Source organism: Magallana gigas, chromosome 3 (assembly GCF_963853765.1).
Source record: "Magallana gigas chromosome 3, xbMagGiga1.1, whole genome shotgun sequence".
Lineage (NCBI taxonomy): Eukaryota > Metazoa > Mollusca > Bivalvia > Ostreida > Ostreidae > Magallana > Magallana gigas.
The window spans coordinates 43,746,336-43,768,188 of NC_088855.1; the positions used below are offsets into that span (position 1 = coordinate 43,746,336).

At 31.7% G+C, this 21,853-nt stretch overlaps 2 protein-coding genes across 12 annotated transcripts in view; one reads left to right on the forward strand and one right to left on the reverse strand.

Annotated features, from left to right (window-relative positions):
• The window catches only part of LOC105333247 (unconventional myosin-Ic), a 33,581-nt gene extending 26,015 nt beyond the window's left edge, over nucleotides 1-7,566 (reverse strand). Inside the window, exons 1-2 of one of the 10 annotated variants that reach the window (XM_034443000.2) lie at nucleotides 7,467-7,566; nucleotides 6,647-6,748 (exon numbers count right to left, since the gene is read on the reverse strand). The gene's annotated coding sequence lies outside the window, so the exon portion shown is untranslated. Of the gene's footprint in view, nucleotides 1-71; nucleotides 343-2,066; nucleotides 2,352-2,816; nucleotides 2,842-3,759; nucleotides 3,895-4,119; nucleotides 4,259-5,146; nucleotides 5,300-6,646; nucleotides 6,749-7,466 lie in introns of those variants that run through there. The other 9 variants (XM_011436125.4, XM_011436127.4, XM_011436124.4 and 6 more) reach the window with 9 other exon arrangements.
• Nucleotides 7,567-9,114: 1,548 nt separating this feature from the next.
• Nucleotides 9,115-20,898, forward strand: LOC105333249 (hypothetical protein). 2 transcript variants are annotated; one of them, XM_011436134.4, is made up of 14 exons: nucleotides 9,115-9,174; nucleotides 10,751-10,836; nucleotides 11,289-11,432; nucleotides 11,572-11,662; nucleotides 12,167-12,313; nucleotides 13,180-13,335; nucleotides 13,928-14,050; nucleotides 14,341-14,506; nucleotides 14,788-14,894; nucleotides 15,144-15,228; nucleotides 15,321-15,505; nucleotides 15,682-15,831; nucleotides 16,201-16,212; nucleotides 16,961-20,898. In XM_011436134.4, the coding sequence occupies exons 3-14, from the start codon at nucleotides 11,382-11,384 to the stop codon at nucleotides 17,137-17,139; spliced, it is 1,452 nt and encodes a 483-aa protein (XP_011434436.3). In that variant the 5' UTR covers nucleotides 9,115-9,174; nucleotides 10,751-10,836; nucleotides 11,289-11,381; the 3' UTR covers nucleotides 17,140-20,898. The 2 variants fall into 2 exon arrangements, with proteins under 2 accessions (XP_011434436.3, XP_011434437.3); XM_011436135.4 differs by lacking the exon at nucleotides 16,201-16,212.
• The last annotated feature ends 955 nt before the right edge of the window (nucleotides 20,899-21,853 follow it).

Sequence of the window (21,853 nt, forward strand, 5' to 3'; positions counted from 1 at the left end):
TAAAAAAAGAAGAAGTATTTTTTTTCTAATCAAAACATTGCATATGAATGAAAAAAGTTGTGTATATCTACCTTAAACATATAAGAGACAAATCCTCTAAAACACCATACCTGGTCAAAATTTCACTCTTTAATGAAAAACATTAAAATTTAAAACCACAAAATTCCTTAGTGACTATAATATTGCGGATCTGCTGGCAAGGCGGAAATGAATCACATGCCTGCCTCCAACAAATACCTATAGCCTCCTGTGTACAGAAGTGCCTCTCACAGTCTGACTGGCCTCTTGTCGTGTAATGGTTAACAAGGGGTGGGACCAAATCAGAACACTGTTCATCTAAATCAATATCCTATTATGTCCGTTTCAACTAAAAAAATAAACTGGATTTTTGAAACTATAAAAGTCTTGAAATTAAAAAAATTTCATATAAAAAGATGACTTTTATGATGGTAAATTGTTTAAAATTTTAGATTCAAATTTTACTTATCTATATTGAAATTATGAAATAAACTTATTTTCAGAAAATACAATGAACCATTAAGTTGGTTTGGGTGTATGTATGTAAATGAACTGTGAGTATATTGGTAATTAATCCCCTTGTAACAGCTACCAGTATGGACGTATTATGTGAGATTATAGTGGGTGTTTGTAATATATACATCCACTAATGACATCTGTGCTGTATTTCATTTTCTATCTTCGCTGTGCTTATATCAATAATTTCTCACTTCTAATACACCATTGATATCTTCAGCATCAAACCAAAATTGATTTTTTCAATATACCTACAAGATGTTTCTTATTACAGGAAATAATGGCTTTGTTATATGATTAAGGCCAAAAAGTAGCAATATAATGATTAGGTATATCCAGTCCTCGTCATTGGAGCAATTTTTAAATTGCATATCAATTTTACCAATAAGAAGAAAAGTGTGCTCTGATTGGGTTAAAAACAGCATACATTATCAAACTCTGATACTGATCAAACAAATGCTGCATAAATTGCCTCACAGGTTGCACCTGAGTATGCACTCAACAAAGTTTACACATATAGACAGATAACAATCAAATGCTTAGAATCTGGTGGATTTTTTGTATTCATGAGTCATAAAACAGTAGATGAAACTACACTACTCATTTCTGCTAATTACAATGTAGAGAGTTTAATTAAAGTGAGTCAGTCATACAAGAAAGGAAGAGGAAAAAAAGCATGAAAGTGCTTACAACTGTCTCTTATATATGATGTTATAACCAAACATATCATATTCTTTTCATAAACACTCTAAATAATGAGAGCATTGTACCAGTATATCTTGAGACATCATCCATTGATAGTATAGTGCCATACCACTATACATGTATTATATTTTCTTCTGAATTAAAGAATTAAATTACTACTGTATGTTGGTTAGCCTCCTTTTACCGATATTTATTAGATGTTTTTTATGCATCAACAATTTGTGAAAGGTCAAGGCTGAAACTGTATATTTCAAAATAAGGTCAAGGTCATTTCATCTTAGGAGCTGAGCTAGGCTCTTTTTGTTGAGGCTTGAACTGTAAATATTCCATGACAGAATGGTTGTTGTTATTTGGTTATATAAATAATATCCAAAATTATGCATGTTGTTTTTCTTCATTTGCTGAAAGTTTTTAATTCATAGTGTACTACTTAAAATTCAGAAAGATAACTAAAGCTTAATGCTATCTGACAGCTATCAAATTCACAGAGGCTCAATTCAAAATGAAAAATACCTGTCATTTTTTCAAATAAGAGAGGAAAACCTGAAATTGGTCTGCAAAAAATAAGTATAAACATATTCTGTGTAAGTGCACAAAATGTAATCAGACACCATGAAATAAATTATACGAAATGAACAATAACAAGATAGCATAACTCATTCCATGCTAACAAATGAAAACAGATCTGTTCGTTCAATATCAAATAGGGTCTTATCATGAAGAAGTAAATATTTACATTACACCCCATTCCTCCATGTGTCTAAATGCTGTGTCAGGGATTCCAATATGATTTATGGGCCATGAATTGGTAACATTTCTAACTTTACCTGGAGAGTCCCCTGAAGCAGGTGTATCCCTTCAATACATCCATAGAATATATGTCTACATACCTATACGGTGAAAAAACCTCCGATCAATGAAAGTTAAAAGGAAGCAATTGAATTATGTTCGTAGCTATTTCACGAACTGACTGTGACTTTTCAGTCCATACAAACTCCCTGCACATTGAGTCAGCAAGATCGCAGCCCTGGTTTATTGATTCAGAGAATGAATGGAAGAAAAAAGAGAATCAAAGAGAAAAACCTTAAACTCTTTTAACAATGAAAAAAGTCGTAAAATGAATTAATGTTAGAATTGGTAACTCTCTCAAGATAAGAATTCCACTGTATCTATGTCTGATGGGATGAAAAGAATGTTGCCTGTCCATTAACAAATTGTCCAGGTATCCCCTGATAAGAGGCCTCCGTACATAATAAACACAGCCCCACTTCCTGGGAACGGTTCCTGGCTGTCTACGCAACAAATCCTGCATCAAAGACTCCCCGGTTAACTTGTGGTAAAACAGTGTATCATACATGTATTAGGGATCCTCCTTCTCTGTCCTCCGGTCAATATATTCTGCAGATTGATGCAGTGGAAGTTTATGGCAAAGACACTCAGAGCTATACATCCCTGGAGCATGTAAATATCCATAAAAAGCTAGATGAATCTTTACCTAATGCCAAGTTTAGATCCAGTCTTGTTGATAAACCTCCAAAACACCAGAAAAAGCAATGGAAATCTATGAAATGACTGACCTGCATTGATAGGTGTTGATAAGATTACCTCCTCCACTATGATGCCTGTAAAACTTCTACAGGCTTTGTGTCATTTAATAATGATGTAAGATAATATATTTTGAGAGGATGTAGATGCACAAGTGTTTTACCCTGGAAGTTAGAACCAAAAAGAAATTAAGCCATTTTGGTAATAAATTTAAACAATGTAGTTTAAAGAAAATGGTGATAATCATCTAGAGATGCTTAATCACTTATTGATATTAACATCCACAACATCAAGGCAGACCATAACTGACATCGACAGTCTCCTATTCCTTATCTCCACGATAATAATTCAACAAATGACAATATGTTGGTCGCAAAGTTAACAACCTCAAATTCATGGCACACATTTAACCCATCCCCCCGATGACAGACATCTTCTTGTGATGAGTAAGCAGTGGTCCATTATATACATGGTGATGAAACATCATAAATCAGAGATTTTGTTTGTTTGTCTGGGATATATAAGTTGACGTCTATTAATTACCTTAAGATGAAGGAAATTGTCACAAGATGTTGTTTCATTACTTTGTGTATTATCAAGTTTATAAAGATATAATCTTGTGAAGTCCATTTCAAAGTTTCAGCACACTCAAATGCATTACATAATAAACAAACAACTGATAATGGCTTTATATTTCTTAAGCATGACCATGACCTTTTCTTCATACTAGGACTCAAAAGATTTAATGCACCTATATGCCATTATTATGAATTTATCTGATCTATTTGGAATATTAATCCATCTCTGCCAAAAATATATTGATGAAATAAAAACTCTTCACTTTCTGATAAATGTACTTCCACTTTCTACAAGGTTATAAATTTGGTTTTAACATATATAATACATAAACATGTACTATGGGGAAATTACATCATAATAAAAGTATAATGTACAGTTTTCTAAGTACAATATTACCATATGTAGTTGATCAAACAAGGAAATTCCTTAAGAATAAAAATAGAAATGCAGTCTATAACATCAATACAAAACACTTCTATCAGTATTATACCAGGAAGTTCCACTGCTATAAATTGCCAAAATCTATGTTTACTTTAAAGAAAATCTTTTCTTGTTCATTGATTCAAAGCAGTACTTTAAATACATATAACAATAATGCCCACATGAGTTGTTCCCCTTGACAGACTTTGACATACATGCAAATAGTTCTTTGATTCAAGCAAAAATGTTCCAACATATGAATAAAATTTAAATCATACAAAGAGTTGTTCCCATTGACACATTTTACCAAGATGTAGATTCACCCTTGATTCTTACCCTCATCTTGCTGACCACAGTACAGAAATTAAGATAATCCATCTGAAACTTGCTGACAGCTTTAATCCTAGATGTTGGAAATGTTTCCACTTAATATAAGCAATGCCCCACCCAAGTTAAATATAAGATCTCGGCTGGAAACTGTAAATCTTTATAGACCTATAAACATCCACCATCACAAACAGACATGTGAGACTCCAACATAGCTGTCAGATAGCTACATAAAAAGTGAATTACATTCCACCTTTGCATGTTTATTCGTATTGTTAAAAAAAATTCACACAATTCCGTTTCAGGGATTCTACATATGGGGTAAACAGTTGTGAATTGATAGATTAGAACCCAGAAATTTATCCTCAATTAGATCCTAGTATCCATTTACCAGAAAACTGCATTAAATGCAGACATGTGTGTTCTCTTCTCTTAGACTTTAGAAAAGCTGTTGCTTATTTTATGAAAATTATTTAATAATAAAACATAATTGCAAGTTCTTGCTCGGTCACTTTTCCTTCTTTCCCAACCCTTCCCCTTCTCTGCAACCATCCACTCCTTACCCTTATAGTCAGCAGTCCTCAATGGAGGAGAATATGCTCCTAAGTGTGGAAACTGATACATGTATATTAATTAATGTAAAAAGCCATTGCAAAGACTACTTTTAAAACAACAGATTAAATTGCTAAAACCAGCAGTGTACATCAGACACAAAGATCACCATGAGGAAAAAAATCTTTATCCATATCAAAGTATGATTTTTGTGATAAAAAAATAAATATGATAAACACTGTGTGAAAACAAAGTGTATAAGGGGTACATCTGATTATTATTCAAAATCTGCTAGTTCAATAACTATAGTTCTTTACACCATCCCACCCCCTCAATAAAAAAGAGGGGAGAATGTGACAGATTGCTACCACACAGACCAAATCTGTCCACACCAAAATATGAACATAATATCCAAAATCTATCCTATGATCATCAGCTGAACCTGAAGTTAATTAGGATTACACAGACATGTAATAAATCATACCTGTAGACATACAGCTTTGTCTTGTAACCACAGCGGTTCACACTGAGAGGAGATAGTATGCTACCGGTAACAACAGGTAACAAGGTATTCACCTTTTCAGAAATATCTGGAGGTAAAATTTTGTTCTTAGCCTGGCAACAACCATGTTCACCCCTTAAGTCAGCTAAATGACTGTAAATTGACACTGAACAGATATCACTGCATTTATCCTCTGGCAAAAATTGATAAGATCCTAATTTACTTACTGTAACCAGGCATGGATCAAAAACTTTTTTAGCTTAAGATGTGCTTCAGAGACATTGTAATCTTTTTTTTTTTTTAATATAACCATTAGTGAAAAAACAAATTCATAAATTTCACCAAAAGGACCGGTATGATACAAAATTTGACAAGCAATAAGAGAAAACCTTTCATTAGTTCTGATAATTGAAAAAAAATCAACTCCACAAACTACCAATGTAGCTGATAAAAGTATGCAGTACATCTTATCACAATAATAATGGTACAAGGGTTTTCCTAATTTTCTGAATATTGCTGGAAATCTAAGACAAGAAATTGAAATGTCAGTTCTCTAACACTGATTTGAATTTAACAGGAAAAAATTGTTGTAACTCCTTCCTTTAAAAAGGGGGGGGGGGGTGCTTTAATGGGCTTCTCTGTATGTTTTTACATAAATTAATTCAGCTTAAACCCTTTTTTGCACAGTTCAGGACAAAACCTACATAACAGATAAGAAAGTGGAGCAGGCAAAAGCAGTTCATCTTACATTAAAAAAAACACATTAATTTATGATCTTGCATGATTTAAGGTAATTTTTTTAATAACTCCATGCAAACAATAAGAAACCTATTCAAATTATGGTTCTGATTAAGGTTGTTTGATCCAAAACATAACTACATCTATAAAGCCAAGGACAACTCTAAAGTAAACTGATACGACCTGGCTCTCCTTAACAACAGGGTCAACGTCAAACCTGCTATTCTATGGGAGGTAACTCTTAGAATGAGAGATACTTTAAGATTTGAGCCTTAATTTGCAGCAATGAACATACTTTATGTTTGTCAGGAGATGACAAACACTAACTAAAAGTATATATCTACTAATACTCCTACCAATTGTGAAGTTGATTACATCCTATATATAAACTATTGGGAATTTTAAGCAGTTGCAGTCTTAATTAAATGATCACAAAGTGTTTACAAATCTACACTACTTTATAACAATCTGGAAATACATGCATAATTAAATGTACTGGTAATACACATTCAGAGGAATATCACATGATATCTAATGTAGATCATTGTGAAGTAATATTTACTTATCATCAATCAAATTGACAATTTCATATCCTTAATAAATACTTAAACATATTAGTTAATAACAAGAGGCTACTTCAAATTAGGTGTATGACTTTTAAGTGCATGAAAACTGTCACTAAAAAAATCATGCAGAAAATTATTTATATAAAGTAATTTGAGGCAAAAGCTCCTTAATGCTCACCTGAGTATATATTCATTCCTGTAGAAGTAAATACTAATAGAAGACAAAATGTTGAGTGCCGTTTCTTAAGTACTTGCTGTTGCATAGATCTGTTAGTACTGGCTGAAGGATATAAAATAGTACATAGGTTGAAAGTCTATGAATAAATAAATATAAAAGTTATAACTGGATAAATTCAATAGACCAAATTCATACATGAGTAAGTCTGGAAATGTGCCAGAAGTCAAAATCAAACCGGTATTTTTTTTTTCCTTTATAGATATACAAACAACATTCTGATTGATGATTCATTATTATGAGCATTTTCAACACTTTTTATGAAAAAAATTCAAGGAAGCTGTTTGCTACATCATATGGACTTACATGTAACAGTTAAATTATTGCATAAATATGAGGTACATAGTGCACTTTAAAGGTTTGAAATATACTAGTTTTAAAAACATACCAAATTTTCATTTTTTTTCTCTAACATTTTCCTTAAAATTGAATTATGAAGGAGTTGGTACCTTCTTTTCTGTGAGCATATACAAAAATTGAAGCAAAATTAACATTAAAGAAGTGTTAGCTTATAAGTACTGGTACTGCGTAACCCCCGGCATGTGTGAGAGGGCAAAGAACACCACTGCCTTCTTATTGAGAAACAGGGACAAAACAGGGACGATGGTCAGATCCCAGGTAGAATATTCATCTTATGATCCACTGTCTGGGACCTACACACAAAGAATAATATTGACTAAGTAGAATTACTCCAGAGGAGAGCAGGCATAGGCTAGAGTTGGGGAACTAGCAAAGAATCAGAGCAAAGGCCACAATAACGTACCGGATCGACGGTCCACTCATTAGCCTTCCCAATTCAACCAAACAGGAGCAGCCATGAGGGGACACCAACGCCAGTACAGGATACCATTCTTCCATATATTACTGTCGAAAAAGGAATTTGGTTTTTTTCTGACCCACATTAGTATATATACATTGGAATCAGCTGTCACTAGATAATGTCATCACAGTATATATACATTGGAATCAGCTGTCACTAGATAATATCATCACAGTATATATACATTGGATTCAGCTGTCACTAGATACTGTCATCACAGTATATATAAACATTGGAATCAGCTGTCACTAGATACTGTCATCACAGTATATATACATTGGAATCAGCTGTCACTAGATAATGTCATCACAGTATATATACATTGGATTCAGCTGTCATTAGATAATGTCATCACAGTATATATATATATATACATTGGAATCAGCTGTCACTAGATCACTGTCATCACAGTATATATACATTGGAATTAGCTGTCACTAGATAATGTCATCACAGAATATATACATTGGAATCAGCTGTCACTAGATACTGTCATCACAGTATATATACATTGGAATTAGCTGTCACTAGATACTGTCATCACAGTATATATAAACATTGGAATCAGCTGTCACTAGATACTGTCATCACAGTATATATACATTGGAATTAGCTGTCACTAGATAATGTCATCACAGTATATATACATTGGATTCAGCTGTCACTAGATACTGTCATCACAGTATATATATATATATATATATACATTGGAATCAGCTGTCACTAGATAATGTCATCACAGAATATATACATTGGAATCAGCTGTCACTAGATACTGTCATCACAGTATATATATATATATATATACATTGGAATCAGCTGTCACTAGATACTGTCATCATATTGGCCAATTAGTCCTTAATTTGATCAGTTTTCAACACCATGATTCAGGGATTTGCAGCACAATTAATAGATGGAGGCATTACATGTAATGCAAGTTTTTAATTGAATTTCATATTTTTAAAAGGTTACAACAGCAGCCTTAAATTGACTTCAACAGAATAAGAAACCTTATGCATGGAAAAGGGACGTGATATTTACGTGTGTACTTTCAAATTGAATTATCATTGAAAAATGATCATAACACTATTAAGTTTGAGAAATTGTGTGCATAGATCATACTCTTCAAGCCGATTCATTCCACACAGGTAACAAGTCAATTGGAGATAGTGCTCGACCCCCCCCCCCCCCCCCCCCAATCCAAAAGAAATACACACGCGCTTATAAACCACACAAAAATAGGCTATATATGTAATATATTTACATCCTTGATCTCTGTAATCGAGCATCCATCAGATGAAGTTGGTTGACAGCATGACACTGATTCTAATGGCTAAAGTAATGTTGTATACACTATAACGTTACGCGTGCAGAGCAGGCTGATGACTGATGAGAGATGTTGCACTGTGTTCAGCTGCACTGGATTGTGCATGTACCTGTTTTCTATAAAATGTATAATGTATCTTGACTTGAATCAGAGAAAAATAATATATGAATTCTGATATACATAGACATATCAACTTTTTAAATAACATTTAAAAAACACAATTATTTTAAAATAATACAAATATTCCGGAATAAACTTCTGGGTTTTATTTTAACACTTCCGGTTTAATGGCGATATTTTTTCGATGGTCTCTCAGAAATTACAGTAAGATTATATCGTAAATTGTTTTGATATTGCCAAGATTTTTACTCTAAGATAAAATAGATCATAATATATGATATTAAGGTTGTATGTTTAGTTTTACATTTCGTAAATGTTAGTTCAAACCATGCTGCTTACAAAAAAACAAAAAAACAATTGATTACTGGAACCTGAAAAATATGTCTGGTTGTCTAAAGTATAATATTTATAGAGTCAATATATTGCGTGTTTTCAAATATTAACTTAGCACGAGTAATAAGTTAGCTTGTCATCTTCAGTTTCACCCTCATCTTAAAAGCATGAAAATCGTTTTTCTGTTTTACAGTTGTACATGGTTACGAAGTGTATTTTCATAAATCAAAAAATCTATATCTTTCAGATATGCATCTGATTAATAATATACATTTTGCATTGCTAAATAATTACAGTCTATCACAAGTTCCTGTTTCCATCACTTTTGTGTTTATTTTTCGTGAAATAAAATGCCTGTCATTAGTTTGGGCACAGCTCTGTTTGATGTTTTTACTTTCATTTGGTGGCCAAGCATCTGTGTGATACACCTATTTTACCTACCATATGGGGGTACAAAAAAAAAAAATTATGAATTTTTTTGTTGTTGAAGAATATGTATGTGAAGATGTTTATGTTTTCTGTTTACCACCAGGCCTCACCAAGACAAGTACTCTCGTGGCATGTTTACTTCATAATTAAACATTCTTTTAAACAAAATCTATGTTTGGATTTTTTCACTCAATGGTTTAAAAACAAGGTTGAAGTGAAATGTGTCCTTGAATGCATGTTTAATAAATGTGTGTCTTTTTTTTTTCTTCCTCAGACTGTTTACTTTTGGTTTCTATCATCCAGACAATTCAATTAATTATATATCATGAAAAACATAGACATGGAACTAAGTTTCAATTTTAAAAAGATAATGGTCAAAGAAACCTTTCATCTTTTTAAGTTCTTTTAACACTACAATTAGGAGTTGTTGACATGGTTCCAATTTCAGTTTTCTTCATGCAGATATATTTTAGAAATGTAATTTACTTTATAAACAACATCTTCAAGGGTACATTCTGTTTAAAGAAGTTACAAAATTTAATGCCAAAAAATTACAAATGTAAGTTTTCAGTGTATAATTTAAGTTCTGTCCAATACACATAATTATGTATTATTATATTATAAAGCTATACATTTCATTATCATTAACTTCTGTGATCACTCAAATTGTCTCCATAATTCACATTGACACAATGTTACACATCACTTTTTGTTATTGAAATTAAAATATATTAGCATGATATGTAATGGGATGGTTGTGTGACCTTTTGACGATATCTGATGAGATTCATTAAATTCAAGGTCAAAACAAATGATCTCTTTTAGGTGATTTCTTTTAAATGTAACTACTTTAATCAGGAAATATAAACCATTGTTCTCTTGTTGTGATCAATTCTGACTAGACAGGCTTTATTGTAAGCTAGGATACTAAATTAATATTGTGAATGAAAGCTAAGTGAAGAACATTACAATAATGGACAAACTGCCATTTTGTGTCATATACTGCATTTTCTTGTAGATTAAGAAATATGAAGACATTCCAAAAGTGGTACTTGATAAAAACCATGCTTCAATAATGCTCTAGTGACTTCCACTTGCTTAAATGTAAGTTAATTAATTTGTGTGTATATGCATAAGCATAAAGCTCCCTTTATTTCTCTCTCTTTCTCCTTATATTGTCTCTTTGTATACAGCAAAACTTGGTTATAACGAAGTCACTGGGACCTAAGAAATTACTTCGTTATATCCGTAATTCGTTATAACCGTATAAGAAATTCATTAAATTTACAAAGCTGGGGATCCAAGATGACTTCGCTATATCCGTGATTCGCAGTATCCATGTTCGTATTAAACAAGTTTTACTGTATTGGTAAATGTAGCATATGTGCATTGCCTTTACAAGCATTAATTGTTACTGATTTAAATTCTTTTTACTGGTAGTACGTTTGACTGCACTTCAAAGATAAGAAATGTTTCTAACATTGTAATCAGTATTTTTGTAAAACATTTTAACACTTGAAATAAAACATCTGTGCATAATTTGATTTTACTTATAGAACAAGAAATAAAAAAAAAAATGACCCTAGATTTTGATGTACCAAGGAATTATCATTGAAATGTAAGAAGCTTCCACACAAACATTCATCATCATGGTGATTCCACAGTTTTGTATAGGAATTTTACTTCTGCTTGGAATTAAGGTAATAACTTTTTTTTAACCCTTTAATATTTAATACATATTTTAAAATAAATATCTTATTTAGAAACAAGTGTGTATTGGTCTACTCAACAATTAACTCTTGCTTTTGGAACTAATTTCAACACTGATTGTGATTTCAGACTTTTGCACAGTTCTGTCCTTATCCAGATAAGTTTTATATCAAGAGAGGAGTGAATACTTATTGTCAGAAGATTTATAACTGTAAACCAGGTAAGAGCAGCTGAAAAAAGTAAAAGTGTGAATATCGAGGGTAAAATGTTTAGATAAAGAACCTGGACAGGAAGTAAGATCAGATTTATTACAAGGAAAGTGCACATCTAAAAAGTTACTTTGGGGACAAGCATTTACATCATCAAAGGAATTAGTTAAATTTACTTCCCTTAAAGCAACTTTTTTTGTGTTTACTGATGATATATTATAGTATCACTACAGTGTGTGTCACTGCTTATAACACAGGTACATGTTTTATTTCTTGTAGCACCTTCACCCAGTAAAATATTGAGAAATAAGACAGATCATGATCTGCACAACATTTTTTTTTATCTTTCTGAAATTGCTTTAAAAGAAAGTGAAACTTATTTGTTGTTTTCAAACCAACTGCTTTCAAACAAGTACATTAATGTATTAAGAATTATGATGTAGTCTTAAGTAAAACACACTAAATGATTTGACGTGAAAAATTGATAAATTATTCAGTTGACATTGTTTTCATAGGCTCTGAGATTCGTCCCTGTGACAAAACCTGTGGGGAGGAGAAATGTGTTCTATGTCCCACTGGAACATTTCAACCATTCCTAAGTCACTCGGATGATCCAATCCGAAAACAATGCTTTAAGCCAGACTTAGAATGTAACCCAAGAGGTATGTACCCAGTTATATAAATCAGAGTCAGTGTACTTTTTAAGTAAAACATCTTGATAAATACTTTATATATCATGCAGCTTTTAATGCTTTCCTGTTACTTTTTTGCATGTTAAGGTATGAGATCCATATTAAGAACAAATTTTCTAACCTTGAATATCCATCATATATTAATTACTCTGATATTAATTTGAAGCATTTTAGAGCAGAATAGGATTTACTAAGATGAAGTTTCTAATATGTTACATGTATTACCTAAGCAGTAATTAATTAATGAAATTTGCATTAAGGTCTATGGGGACAAGCAAATTTTTAAAATGAAAAAGTAAATACTAAGAACATCAATAAATGCTGTGGTAGAAAGATATATTTAATCATTAGAAATAGAAAAAAAACCAAATTTTATACCTGATTGGGTTTTTTGGAATTGATTTTTGTGGATTAAAAACAAAGGAGGGTAATCTTCAAGAACAGGAAAAGGTCATACTGATTATATTAGGACACATTCCACTCTTACATACTGATATTTAAACATGAAAATTATGTCCAAGTATACTGAGTATTAAGCACATACAAATCTGTTACGCATCCAGATTCATTGAATCTGGAGCTTTTATGATCGGATATACCTTAATGCAAAGTTTCAGAGAAAAGAAAGCTCTTGTAGCTGGTAGGATATAGACATTGTAGACATAAAAGCATTAAATATACATGTATTTTGAATCAATGCTTCACTCAAATATTGAGATTGACTTCTTTGATTGAGTATTAAACTTGTCATGAGTTAGCAACAAGCTGCTTGTGCATAGTTGTCAGGACCTTAATCAATTCAAAAAGTGAGCATTCTTTAAATTTTTGTTTTGTAGATACTATTCCAGTGGAAAATGGGACTTACTCTCATAGCTGTGCTATGCAGAGAAGCTGTGCTTGTAATCACAGCAAGTGTTTCTATGGAAACCCATGTATATGTGAAAGAAACTTCAAACCTTGTGGTACCGATGAAGAGATGAATTACAAGGGAGGTAAGCCCCCTTATTTGTTGAGTTTTTTAACCGGGTCTTCCATAGGAAATATCTGGTTATTAAAATGGTGATTATGGCGGCAGGCGGGCAGAGGCCAAAGGGGTACCTTCTTTGTACAGATAACTCCTATAACAGTTTTCAAGAAATTGATTTGCAGATCAATTGTACATATATCAGAGATGTGCATTTTACTTTGATTTTGATTTTTAATAATCAATGAAAAAAATACCAGCTGTTCAATTAGTTATTTTTTGGCAAAATATTACATAATTATAATGAGCCCCATTTCTCTGGATAGGTAGTGTTTATCAATTCAGGGTTGACAAATGGATTATGGATACTGTTTACAAGAAGAAAACCTGGCTGCTGTCACATTGACATCTTTTCTCTTGTTCAAATTGGCCAGAATAATTTGTATATATATATTAAGTCTCATTTGCCGAAATTTACTGTAATTGGTAATTTTGTTTTCTGGTCTTGTGAAATTTTTGAAAATTGTCAATGATTGTCCAAAGATGCTGCACACTATAAGAAAGCAATTAGTATTTTGTTTTATATTCATACACAGGCTTATGTTTTGGTTTTCTTCCAGAGTGTGTTAAGTGTATGGAGGGCTATAGGAAGCCTTACAGTGGCTGTGACCAGTGTGAGAGAATCATTCCAACAATACCCCCTTCAACTCAGTCTCCAATTCACAATACACCCACAGCAAAAGGTACAGAAAAATGACTTTGTGTTGTGAAAACCCCTTCAGCATAGAATGGGTGGAATATTTTATGTGTATGGCCAAACAATAACACTTAAGATTTGTGGATAATGCTGTTCTCTTCAAGAAATCATAATTGCTGAGGGCAGAAAATATTTTGTTTTATTAACCAAATATCTATCTACTTTTAAAATTCATGTAAACTTATGCAATTCTTTTTAATGAAGTTTTGGTTGAGTGACTATATCCACCAACAAAATACAGATGTCCTTTCAAGAGGCATCCTAACTTTTTTCCAGTGACCACCAAACCTAACTCAGATGTAGATACGACCACCAAATCCACCAAATACAGTTCCATTCTTGACCACTCACCACGTACAACACCACCGATGGTAGAACCAGGGAACCCAGGGGCGAAGCACCAGGAGGAGACAGAGGAGGGGGAAGGGCAAACTCTCATCATGTAAGTTGTTGACTGTGTCATAGATACTATACCTGTGTCATTGACATTGTAATTGTGTCACAGACACTATACCTTTGTCAGACACTGTACCTGTGTCAGATACACTGTACCTGTGCCACTGACATTGTATATGTGTCATGTTTTATCTCTGTTCAGTTGTTGTTGAAATGATATAACTCATCAAACTAGTTTATGTACATGGACATTTATTCAATGTCAGTTAAATATTTAATTCTGATTGACATGTCTATATTGAGTTGTTCTATCAATATGTATTTCAGAGTGTTTGCAGTTATTGGGGTGTTACTCGTTTTGGTCCTAATTGTTGCAATACTTTTGTACAAATGTAAATCTGGAAGACGCAGAATTATGAAGAAGATTTGCAGAGGTTTGTGATTTGCCATGTGTTTTAGAATTGTTGTCTTTGATAAGGCATTTGACTGTAGAGGGTGCCCTGTATTTGAAAAAGAAATGGGGTTAAACACAAAATTGATATCTTGGGGTTTAAAATGGAGGAAGTTTGACTCAATTTAAGATATAAGATAGATAATCAGTATTCATTTTTGTTTTCTTTTTTAAAACAATTTTAAGATATAAGCTTACTGTATGATTTGGTTCTTTGTTGCCTTGCTTGTAGAGAGAGAGGCAGAAGAACCAGAAAGGGTTAATGGAGACTTGAACCATTTAGATCCAATGGACATTCCTGAAATGGTTCAAACAGAGTGAGTCATTTTCACTATAACTTGTCAACTACAAAATGAGTATTATATATGACGCAAGTGTTAAATAATTTTTTTAAATGGATTTTTTTCAGCACTACCAACATTCGTGAACCACTGATGCGAATATCCATGGTTGATAGCGGGTACGAGCCCCACCACCCTAGCCTGGACTCCCAGATTTCGCAGACTTCACATGTTTCTGTCTCCACCCCTGTGCAAGTCACGGACGGAAGTGATGATTTCCATCCTTTAATGAGGACAATCAGCCATGATCCTGGTGAGAACGAGCAAAAGTTGAAAACTTGAATTAAGTAAAATTGAAATAAAACATTTTGTTTATAACACAAATTCATGTGGGTATTTTATGTTTACTGAATCATTTTAAAAAAGTGATGTTTTGAAGCAAATTTTCTGTAATGAGGGTCACATTGTAATGTACATGTATCTCTGTAGATGCGTCCAGCCACTCTGCTTTGATAACCAATAGTTCCCCGATATCAGAGCTTGATGAGTCGCCCTCTCTCACCACCTCCACCCTGGATAGACCCAGCACTGTGTCATCCATGGCAGTGTCAGAACCCATCCAACAGGAAATAAACCTAGGTACAGCAATATAACCACGCATTCTGAGATCTTGATTGTCACATGCAATTTGTTTGTCCTAGTTTATCTTTAAACAAAGCAAACAAACTGCCATTATGAATTTAGGATTACACATATTATATTTTTAAGAAGGTATTACAAAACATCAGAGTTTTGATTTTGAATGGTTAGTTAATACATGTAATTCTTTGCTCTCGCAGACAAAATGGTATACATGTATCATAATAGGTGACATTTATCTGTATGTAGTAAGGTTTTTTGAAATAGCCTCAAATAATCAAAATTGCAAACAGTCGTATCTGAAGTAAATGTGTGTAAAAGTTGAATTAAAAAAGATTATCATGTTGTAATCTAGGTTATTGGTTTCAGGCTCAGGAAATGGTAAAGCAAAATTTGTTTATATTATAAGAAAAAAGTTTTAATAAAACTGTACTGTAAATCAGAGCATGAACATGCATTTTAAGAAGTCAGTTGAATGTTTTACAACAACACTGAAATTTCTTCTAATTACTCTCCAAATTGCTGTTAATCAAGACTTCAAAATTACACACTAATTTTTACTTTCATCCCACCTCCGAACTCTCTGATCTGTTTCCCTCTAATGTCTTATTACACTAACAAATTGAAAGAAAAATCATTTCTGAAAATTTTGTACAATGTACTGGGGGTACAGTGTATGATTAACTGAGTATTACACCCTGTGTATTAAAGGAGATACATTAACAAAATTTTATGCTTGGAAATTATATTTATCATTGAATGTAAAAACAACATGTAAAAAAAGAGAAGAAAGACCCATTTTAGTATTACACATGATTGAAATCTCAAAAAGTGAGATTACATGTACCAATATTTATTTAAAAACTATTCCTTTTATTTTTAAATTGTCTTATTTTATTTTCGGTCACACATAAATTTGTGTACTTTGATACGAGTTGGGACTTTGATATGAGTTAGCAGTTAATTGGTTGGAACAAATTACATTAAACAATTGGCAATTTAGCAAATATTGCCATCCCTAATAAAAAAAAATATATTAAAATTTACAATTCATTAAGATATTTGAGGAACAATGAATAGTGGATCATCTTTTAAAATGGTTTTTTTTCTTCTGCTTAATAACTTTCAGATGTAAAAGGGACCATTCCATCAGATGGTCAGTACATAACTGATGAAATTGGCAGTGGGCATGATGAAATTGATGTGAGGATTGGACGCACTGCCACAGAAAATGAGGAGGACACTCAGGAGAAGGGGAAGGAATCAGCACACCTAGATAGTTTACAGGCATCCAAACAACAATCCTAGTGCTCCATGAACATTGCTTGTCCTTTAATAAGGATTTAAAGTTTTAAGTTTTGAAATGCAAGTGTTTTCTTTTTATTTAAATGAATGAATATGTGTGTACTTATGACATGAAGATTTTTTTTTTGGTTAAATCTTCACAAACCTGGTGCAAAGTTTTATATGTATTTTTTTAACTGGACTTTAATGAATTTTAGAAATACATTTGCATATTCATACATGTATATTTTAGGGTAAGAATTGATTTTTTTTTCTTCATTACTTTAGAATTTTAATGACAAAAATATAAAGTATAAAAAAATCTTGTATCTACATGAATGTTTTTGTAATCATCCAAAAACATGGATGAACTGGATTTCAAAGATACTCTCTTATCATTAAACATCTCAATCCTCAGTAGTACTATTCTAAACAAGACCAGTGTCGGACAAGTTTGTGTCAATCAGCAATCAAACATAGGCCGAAATATTTCATTGTCAGCCATTGGTTCATTCAAAGTCACAATATATGTCCAACTTGGGTTACTCTGAGCTGTGTCTTTAAAATCAGTGCAATTATTATTTAGAACTAGAGTAAATTTCAACTCATTGTGATGCCTGAACTAAATACAGTAAAACACAGTTATAGCCAAGACGCTTGTAATGAATTGATGCTCACAGCGAAGTGATTTTCATTCCCCATGAATTTATTACATGTTGTTAACTTGATGGATATATAGAATTACATTTATCACGAAGTGAAATTGCCCATCGCTGGTACTTCGTTATAAGCATGTTTCACTGTAGATACATCATCCAAATAGTTCTTTTTGAAAATAACTTCCTCCATTGCAGCTCCTCTGTCCCAGATTGACATTATGTAGTACTGCTGGGTTTGCTCATGGTTATTTCAAGTTTTGTTTTCTGTTGTAAATTAACCAGGTCTGTTGAAATATAACATTGTGTTGTTGTTGTTGTTGTTGTAATACAATGCGATACAAATTGTTGTAAATTAACTTATACAACTTCAGAGATGCATATTGTTGTACACGCAAAACATGTGTCTCTGCAATGCAATCTCAAAATTACAATTGTATAGAATTCTGAAATTGTAAAGAACCATGATATGAATAAATTATTGCTGATAGATTTATGCATAAATTAGTGCTAATGGTACTACCATTGAATTTGGCATCGTCATGTTGAGTGAATGTTGAAACCAATTAAAAAAGGGTTGTATATTTAAGTGTATTCTTATGGTACAATAGTAGAAGTGTCTGTCCTAATATTTTATTCTTTGTTTTATCATTATAAATACATGTTCTCACCTGCAATATAGAATGTTTTGATGCTTTGTGTTGGTTTTATCAGGACTGTAGAATTTTAGCTATAACCATTTGATACTTGTTTCTCACCATTTTTTCTAAGAATCTCTGTCTTTTGTTTCATGATTTCACTGTTTTCTACATCCCTATGACAAATCATATTCATTTCTGTAATTTGAAAGACGATAATATCAGAAATTTTAGGAGGCCATTTTCTGTGTTTCTAATGATCAGGGAAATACCATGTGCCTATCAAACTAGTTCATTGTATAAATCCATAGAGCAGATGTACAGTTATAAACTCATCATTTCGTTATCCAATTCATCGAGTTATTTCACAGATTTTGATTTACATCTTGCATACACATGTTAAATCATTTTTTCACAGAATTCAAGAGAAGATTTATGATCTTCCATAGAATCAAGCAAAGATTTATAAAGAAAAATGTGCCATATGAAAAACAAGAAATTAAGGTCAGACGCGACCTATCTTCCATTTTTGTCTATTTCTCCTATCTCCACATCGTGAAGATTTCCACTAAGTAATCCCATAATTATTGTTTTATGCTATATGATACTTTTTTTATTTAGATATAAGGAGTTCAATTGAAAAATATAATATGACTTTATTTATAGGGATTCAAATCCATTTTGCATGCTATTTTAAGGAAAATTCTAAATATTCTAGCTCTGCAAAGAGCCTGATAATGTACTCTGAATTTTTGGGAATTAACAGGATTAAATGTTAATAAATAAGGAATTATATATCAAGGAAAATTATATAAAATTGAGGAACGTCCCATGTGTCCTTAAAACACATCTTGCATACACATGTTAAATCATTTTTTCACAGAATTTAAGTGAAGATTTATGATTTTTCATAGAATTCAAGCAAAGATTTATAAAGAGAAATTTGCCATATGAAAAACATACATGTTCATACTGTAAATGTATGAAAATTGTTTCTGTTTATGATTTTTTTCAGGGGAAGAGTGTATAAAATGAAAAAAATTAATAAATTAGGGCTATACAAGCATGTATAATTGAAAAAATGGTGAGAAAAGAGCAAAATATACATGTCTGTTGAATATTTTCGAACCCCCCCCCCCCCAATACAATGCAGTGCATTGTTGATGTATTTTTATATAGTTATTTGTATGGTCAGTTTTCGTTTGATATTTGTAAGTACATGTAGTTTATGGAAGATTATAAACATTGAGTTTCTGTTTACTTTAAAATGTTCATGTACAAGTTCATCATGTAAGGTTCACTTCGAATTGTTATATTAATCTAATGAACTCATTAGCAATTTTGATGGAAATTTTTGAATACATTTTTTTTCAGGCTCTTTGGGTCTATCAATTTTTACCAAAAGATTTAATATTTATGCAATGAAAGAATTTAAATTTTGATGAAATTTTATCAAATGATAAATGTGAAATTTGATCATGATTTAGTATATACTACACACTTTGTTGCAGCTGAGAACATCATTTCTTATCTTTTTCAAGAACAAAGTACATATTATATACAAGTACCGGTATTTTATTTGAATTTCATTTGCATTTTCAAATATGGTATGTGTAATTACTTTTTTGATGAGTTTTTAAATTGGGCACACATGAAAAGCATAACTTACCCTACACAACGCCAGCTGAAACCCAAGGTTATTATATGTATATGAAATACATGTGTAGTAAAGTGCAAAAAAATAATCCGCATTTTTTGCACTTTACATACCGTAGATGTCTGGCTGTATTTGTGGCAATTACATATCAAAAATGGCATTATTGAAATTTTGATTCACTGATTTAAATGAATGAAATATATATCCTTGTATGGAGAAATTATAGATAAAGCACAGCTAATGAAATTAAATTAAAAAAAAAAAGGATATGCTTGATATACAGATTCATAAAGTGTAAGAAGCTGTCAGTTTATTTTTTAAAAAAAGAATAAATTCTTTAAAAACCATTTATAAAAATGGGTTGTTTTCTGTATTAAATGTAAGGGTAAATTATTTGATGCATATTACATGTATTATCATTTTCCCTCTCATTCTTTTCTACTCAATCTTCATCTCCTGTGTATTTGCTCACTGTATACATGATATATATTTGTAGATTTCATGATATTTGTTATGTTTATGAGTTTTGACGTCAGTTAGTGCAACTAACAATGTGATACAAATATAATACAAAAAGAAGAAGGGTGTTACTTAGAGTCTATTCTACAGACTACATGTCAAATGCTTTCTAGATTTTGTTTTGATTTGCAGTATTTTATATATGTCTTTTACTTGTAGTATACGTATTTCTGGTACACAGCTGTATGTTTGTTACAAATTGTATATGCATCAACCAAGTTGAATGTTTCAATCCATATTTTTGTTTGAATAACTGTAGAGCTTTTTGAATTACATAAAAATTAATTTGTTTATAAAGAATACAAAGCACTTACTAGAGTTTGTTGTTTTTATATTGATAAATGTCATCAGTTTTTGAAGAACCACCTGATATGCTAATATTTAAACAATAAAATGCTTTCTATAGTGACTCATGAAGGTGGCGACATTGCAGAATAAATACATATACCGCATTTAACAGGTTTACAAACTGCGATGTTTAATACCATGAAATTCTGCTTCCTTAATTTTTTTCTGGGCATTATGGCCCTTCTGAACTTAAAATGTTGTTTAAGATGAAATATTTGCAGAAAGTTCTAATGCGTTTTTGCAGGGAGTTATGTCCCTTTATTTAAAGCTGCTTGGTCTGATTTTTTTGTAATTACAGTATCAAATAATTTTCCATACAAACCATTTATCTTCAAAAGTTATGGACTTTCTCCTATTTACAACAACAGAATCTGTCTCCTTTCAAAGTTAGATATATTCAAAGTAAATAAAAATAATTCCCTTTTGGGCAAACAAAAAAAACAAACCAAAATGCATCATGGGATATTTAGAAAAGAGAACCGTTTGGTTTCGTCCCCTGTATGATTGGGGTTATTTAACTCGCATGCTATGCATCGATTGTAAACAAAGCAAACTTCAGAAATATTAGCAAACAAAACATACATAGGTTTATTTGCAATTTGCCTGAACATTACGACCTTTATTAATAGCGATGTTCAAGTTGTAATACAACCGTACCCGTCTTGACTTCAAGGTGAATTTTCATATGAGGCGAAATAACACGATATCCTTTTATGTTGTTTGTTTTGAAAACAAATTTTGTAATTAATTTTTTTTCATTGAAATTTGGTTTTATTGACTAAGAAAACTACTGCAATGTCTATTATACATATATACTTAATAGCAAAACCATCGTTTAAAAATGCACAAAATTTGATATAAAATCCGACCGAAAAGCTTTAATAATTTGTAAAACTAAATTTTTTGTGTTTAAAAACCGT

Excerpts from the sequence above, each read along its gene's own strand:
- LOC105333249 (XM_011436134.4), top strand. The coding sequence starts at position 11,382 with ATGGTGATTCCACAGTTTTGTATAGGAATTTTACTTCTGCTTGGAATT. Across the intron at positions 14,051-14,340 it reads CAATACACCCACAGCAAAAG|TGACCACCAAACCTAACTCA; the intron begins GTACAGAAAAAT and ends ACTTTTTTCCAG. Across the intron at positions 15,229-15,320 it reads CCTGAAATGGTTCAAACAGA|CACTACCAACATTCGTGAAC; the intron begins GTGAGTCATTTT and ends GATTTTTTTCAG.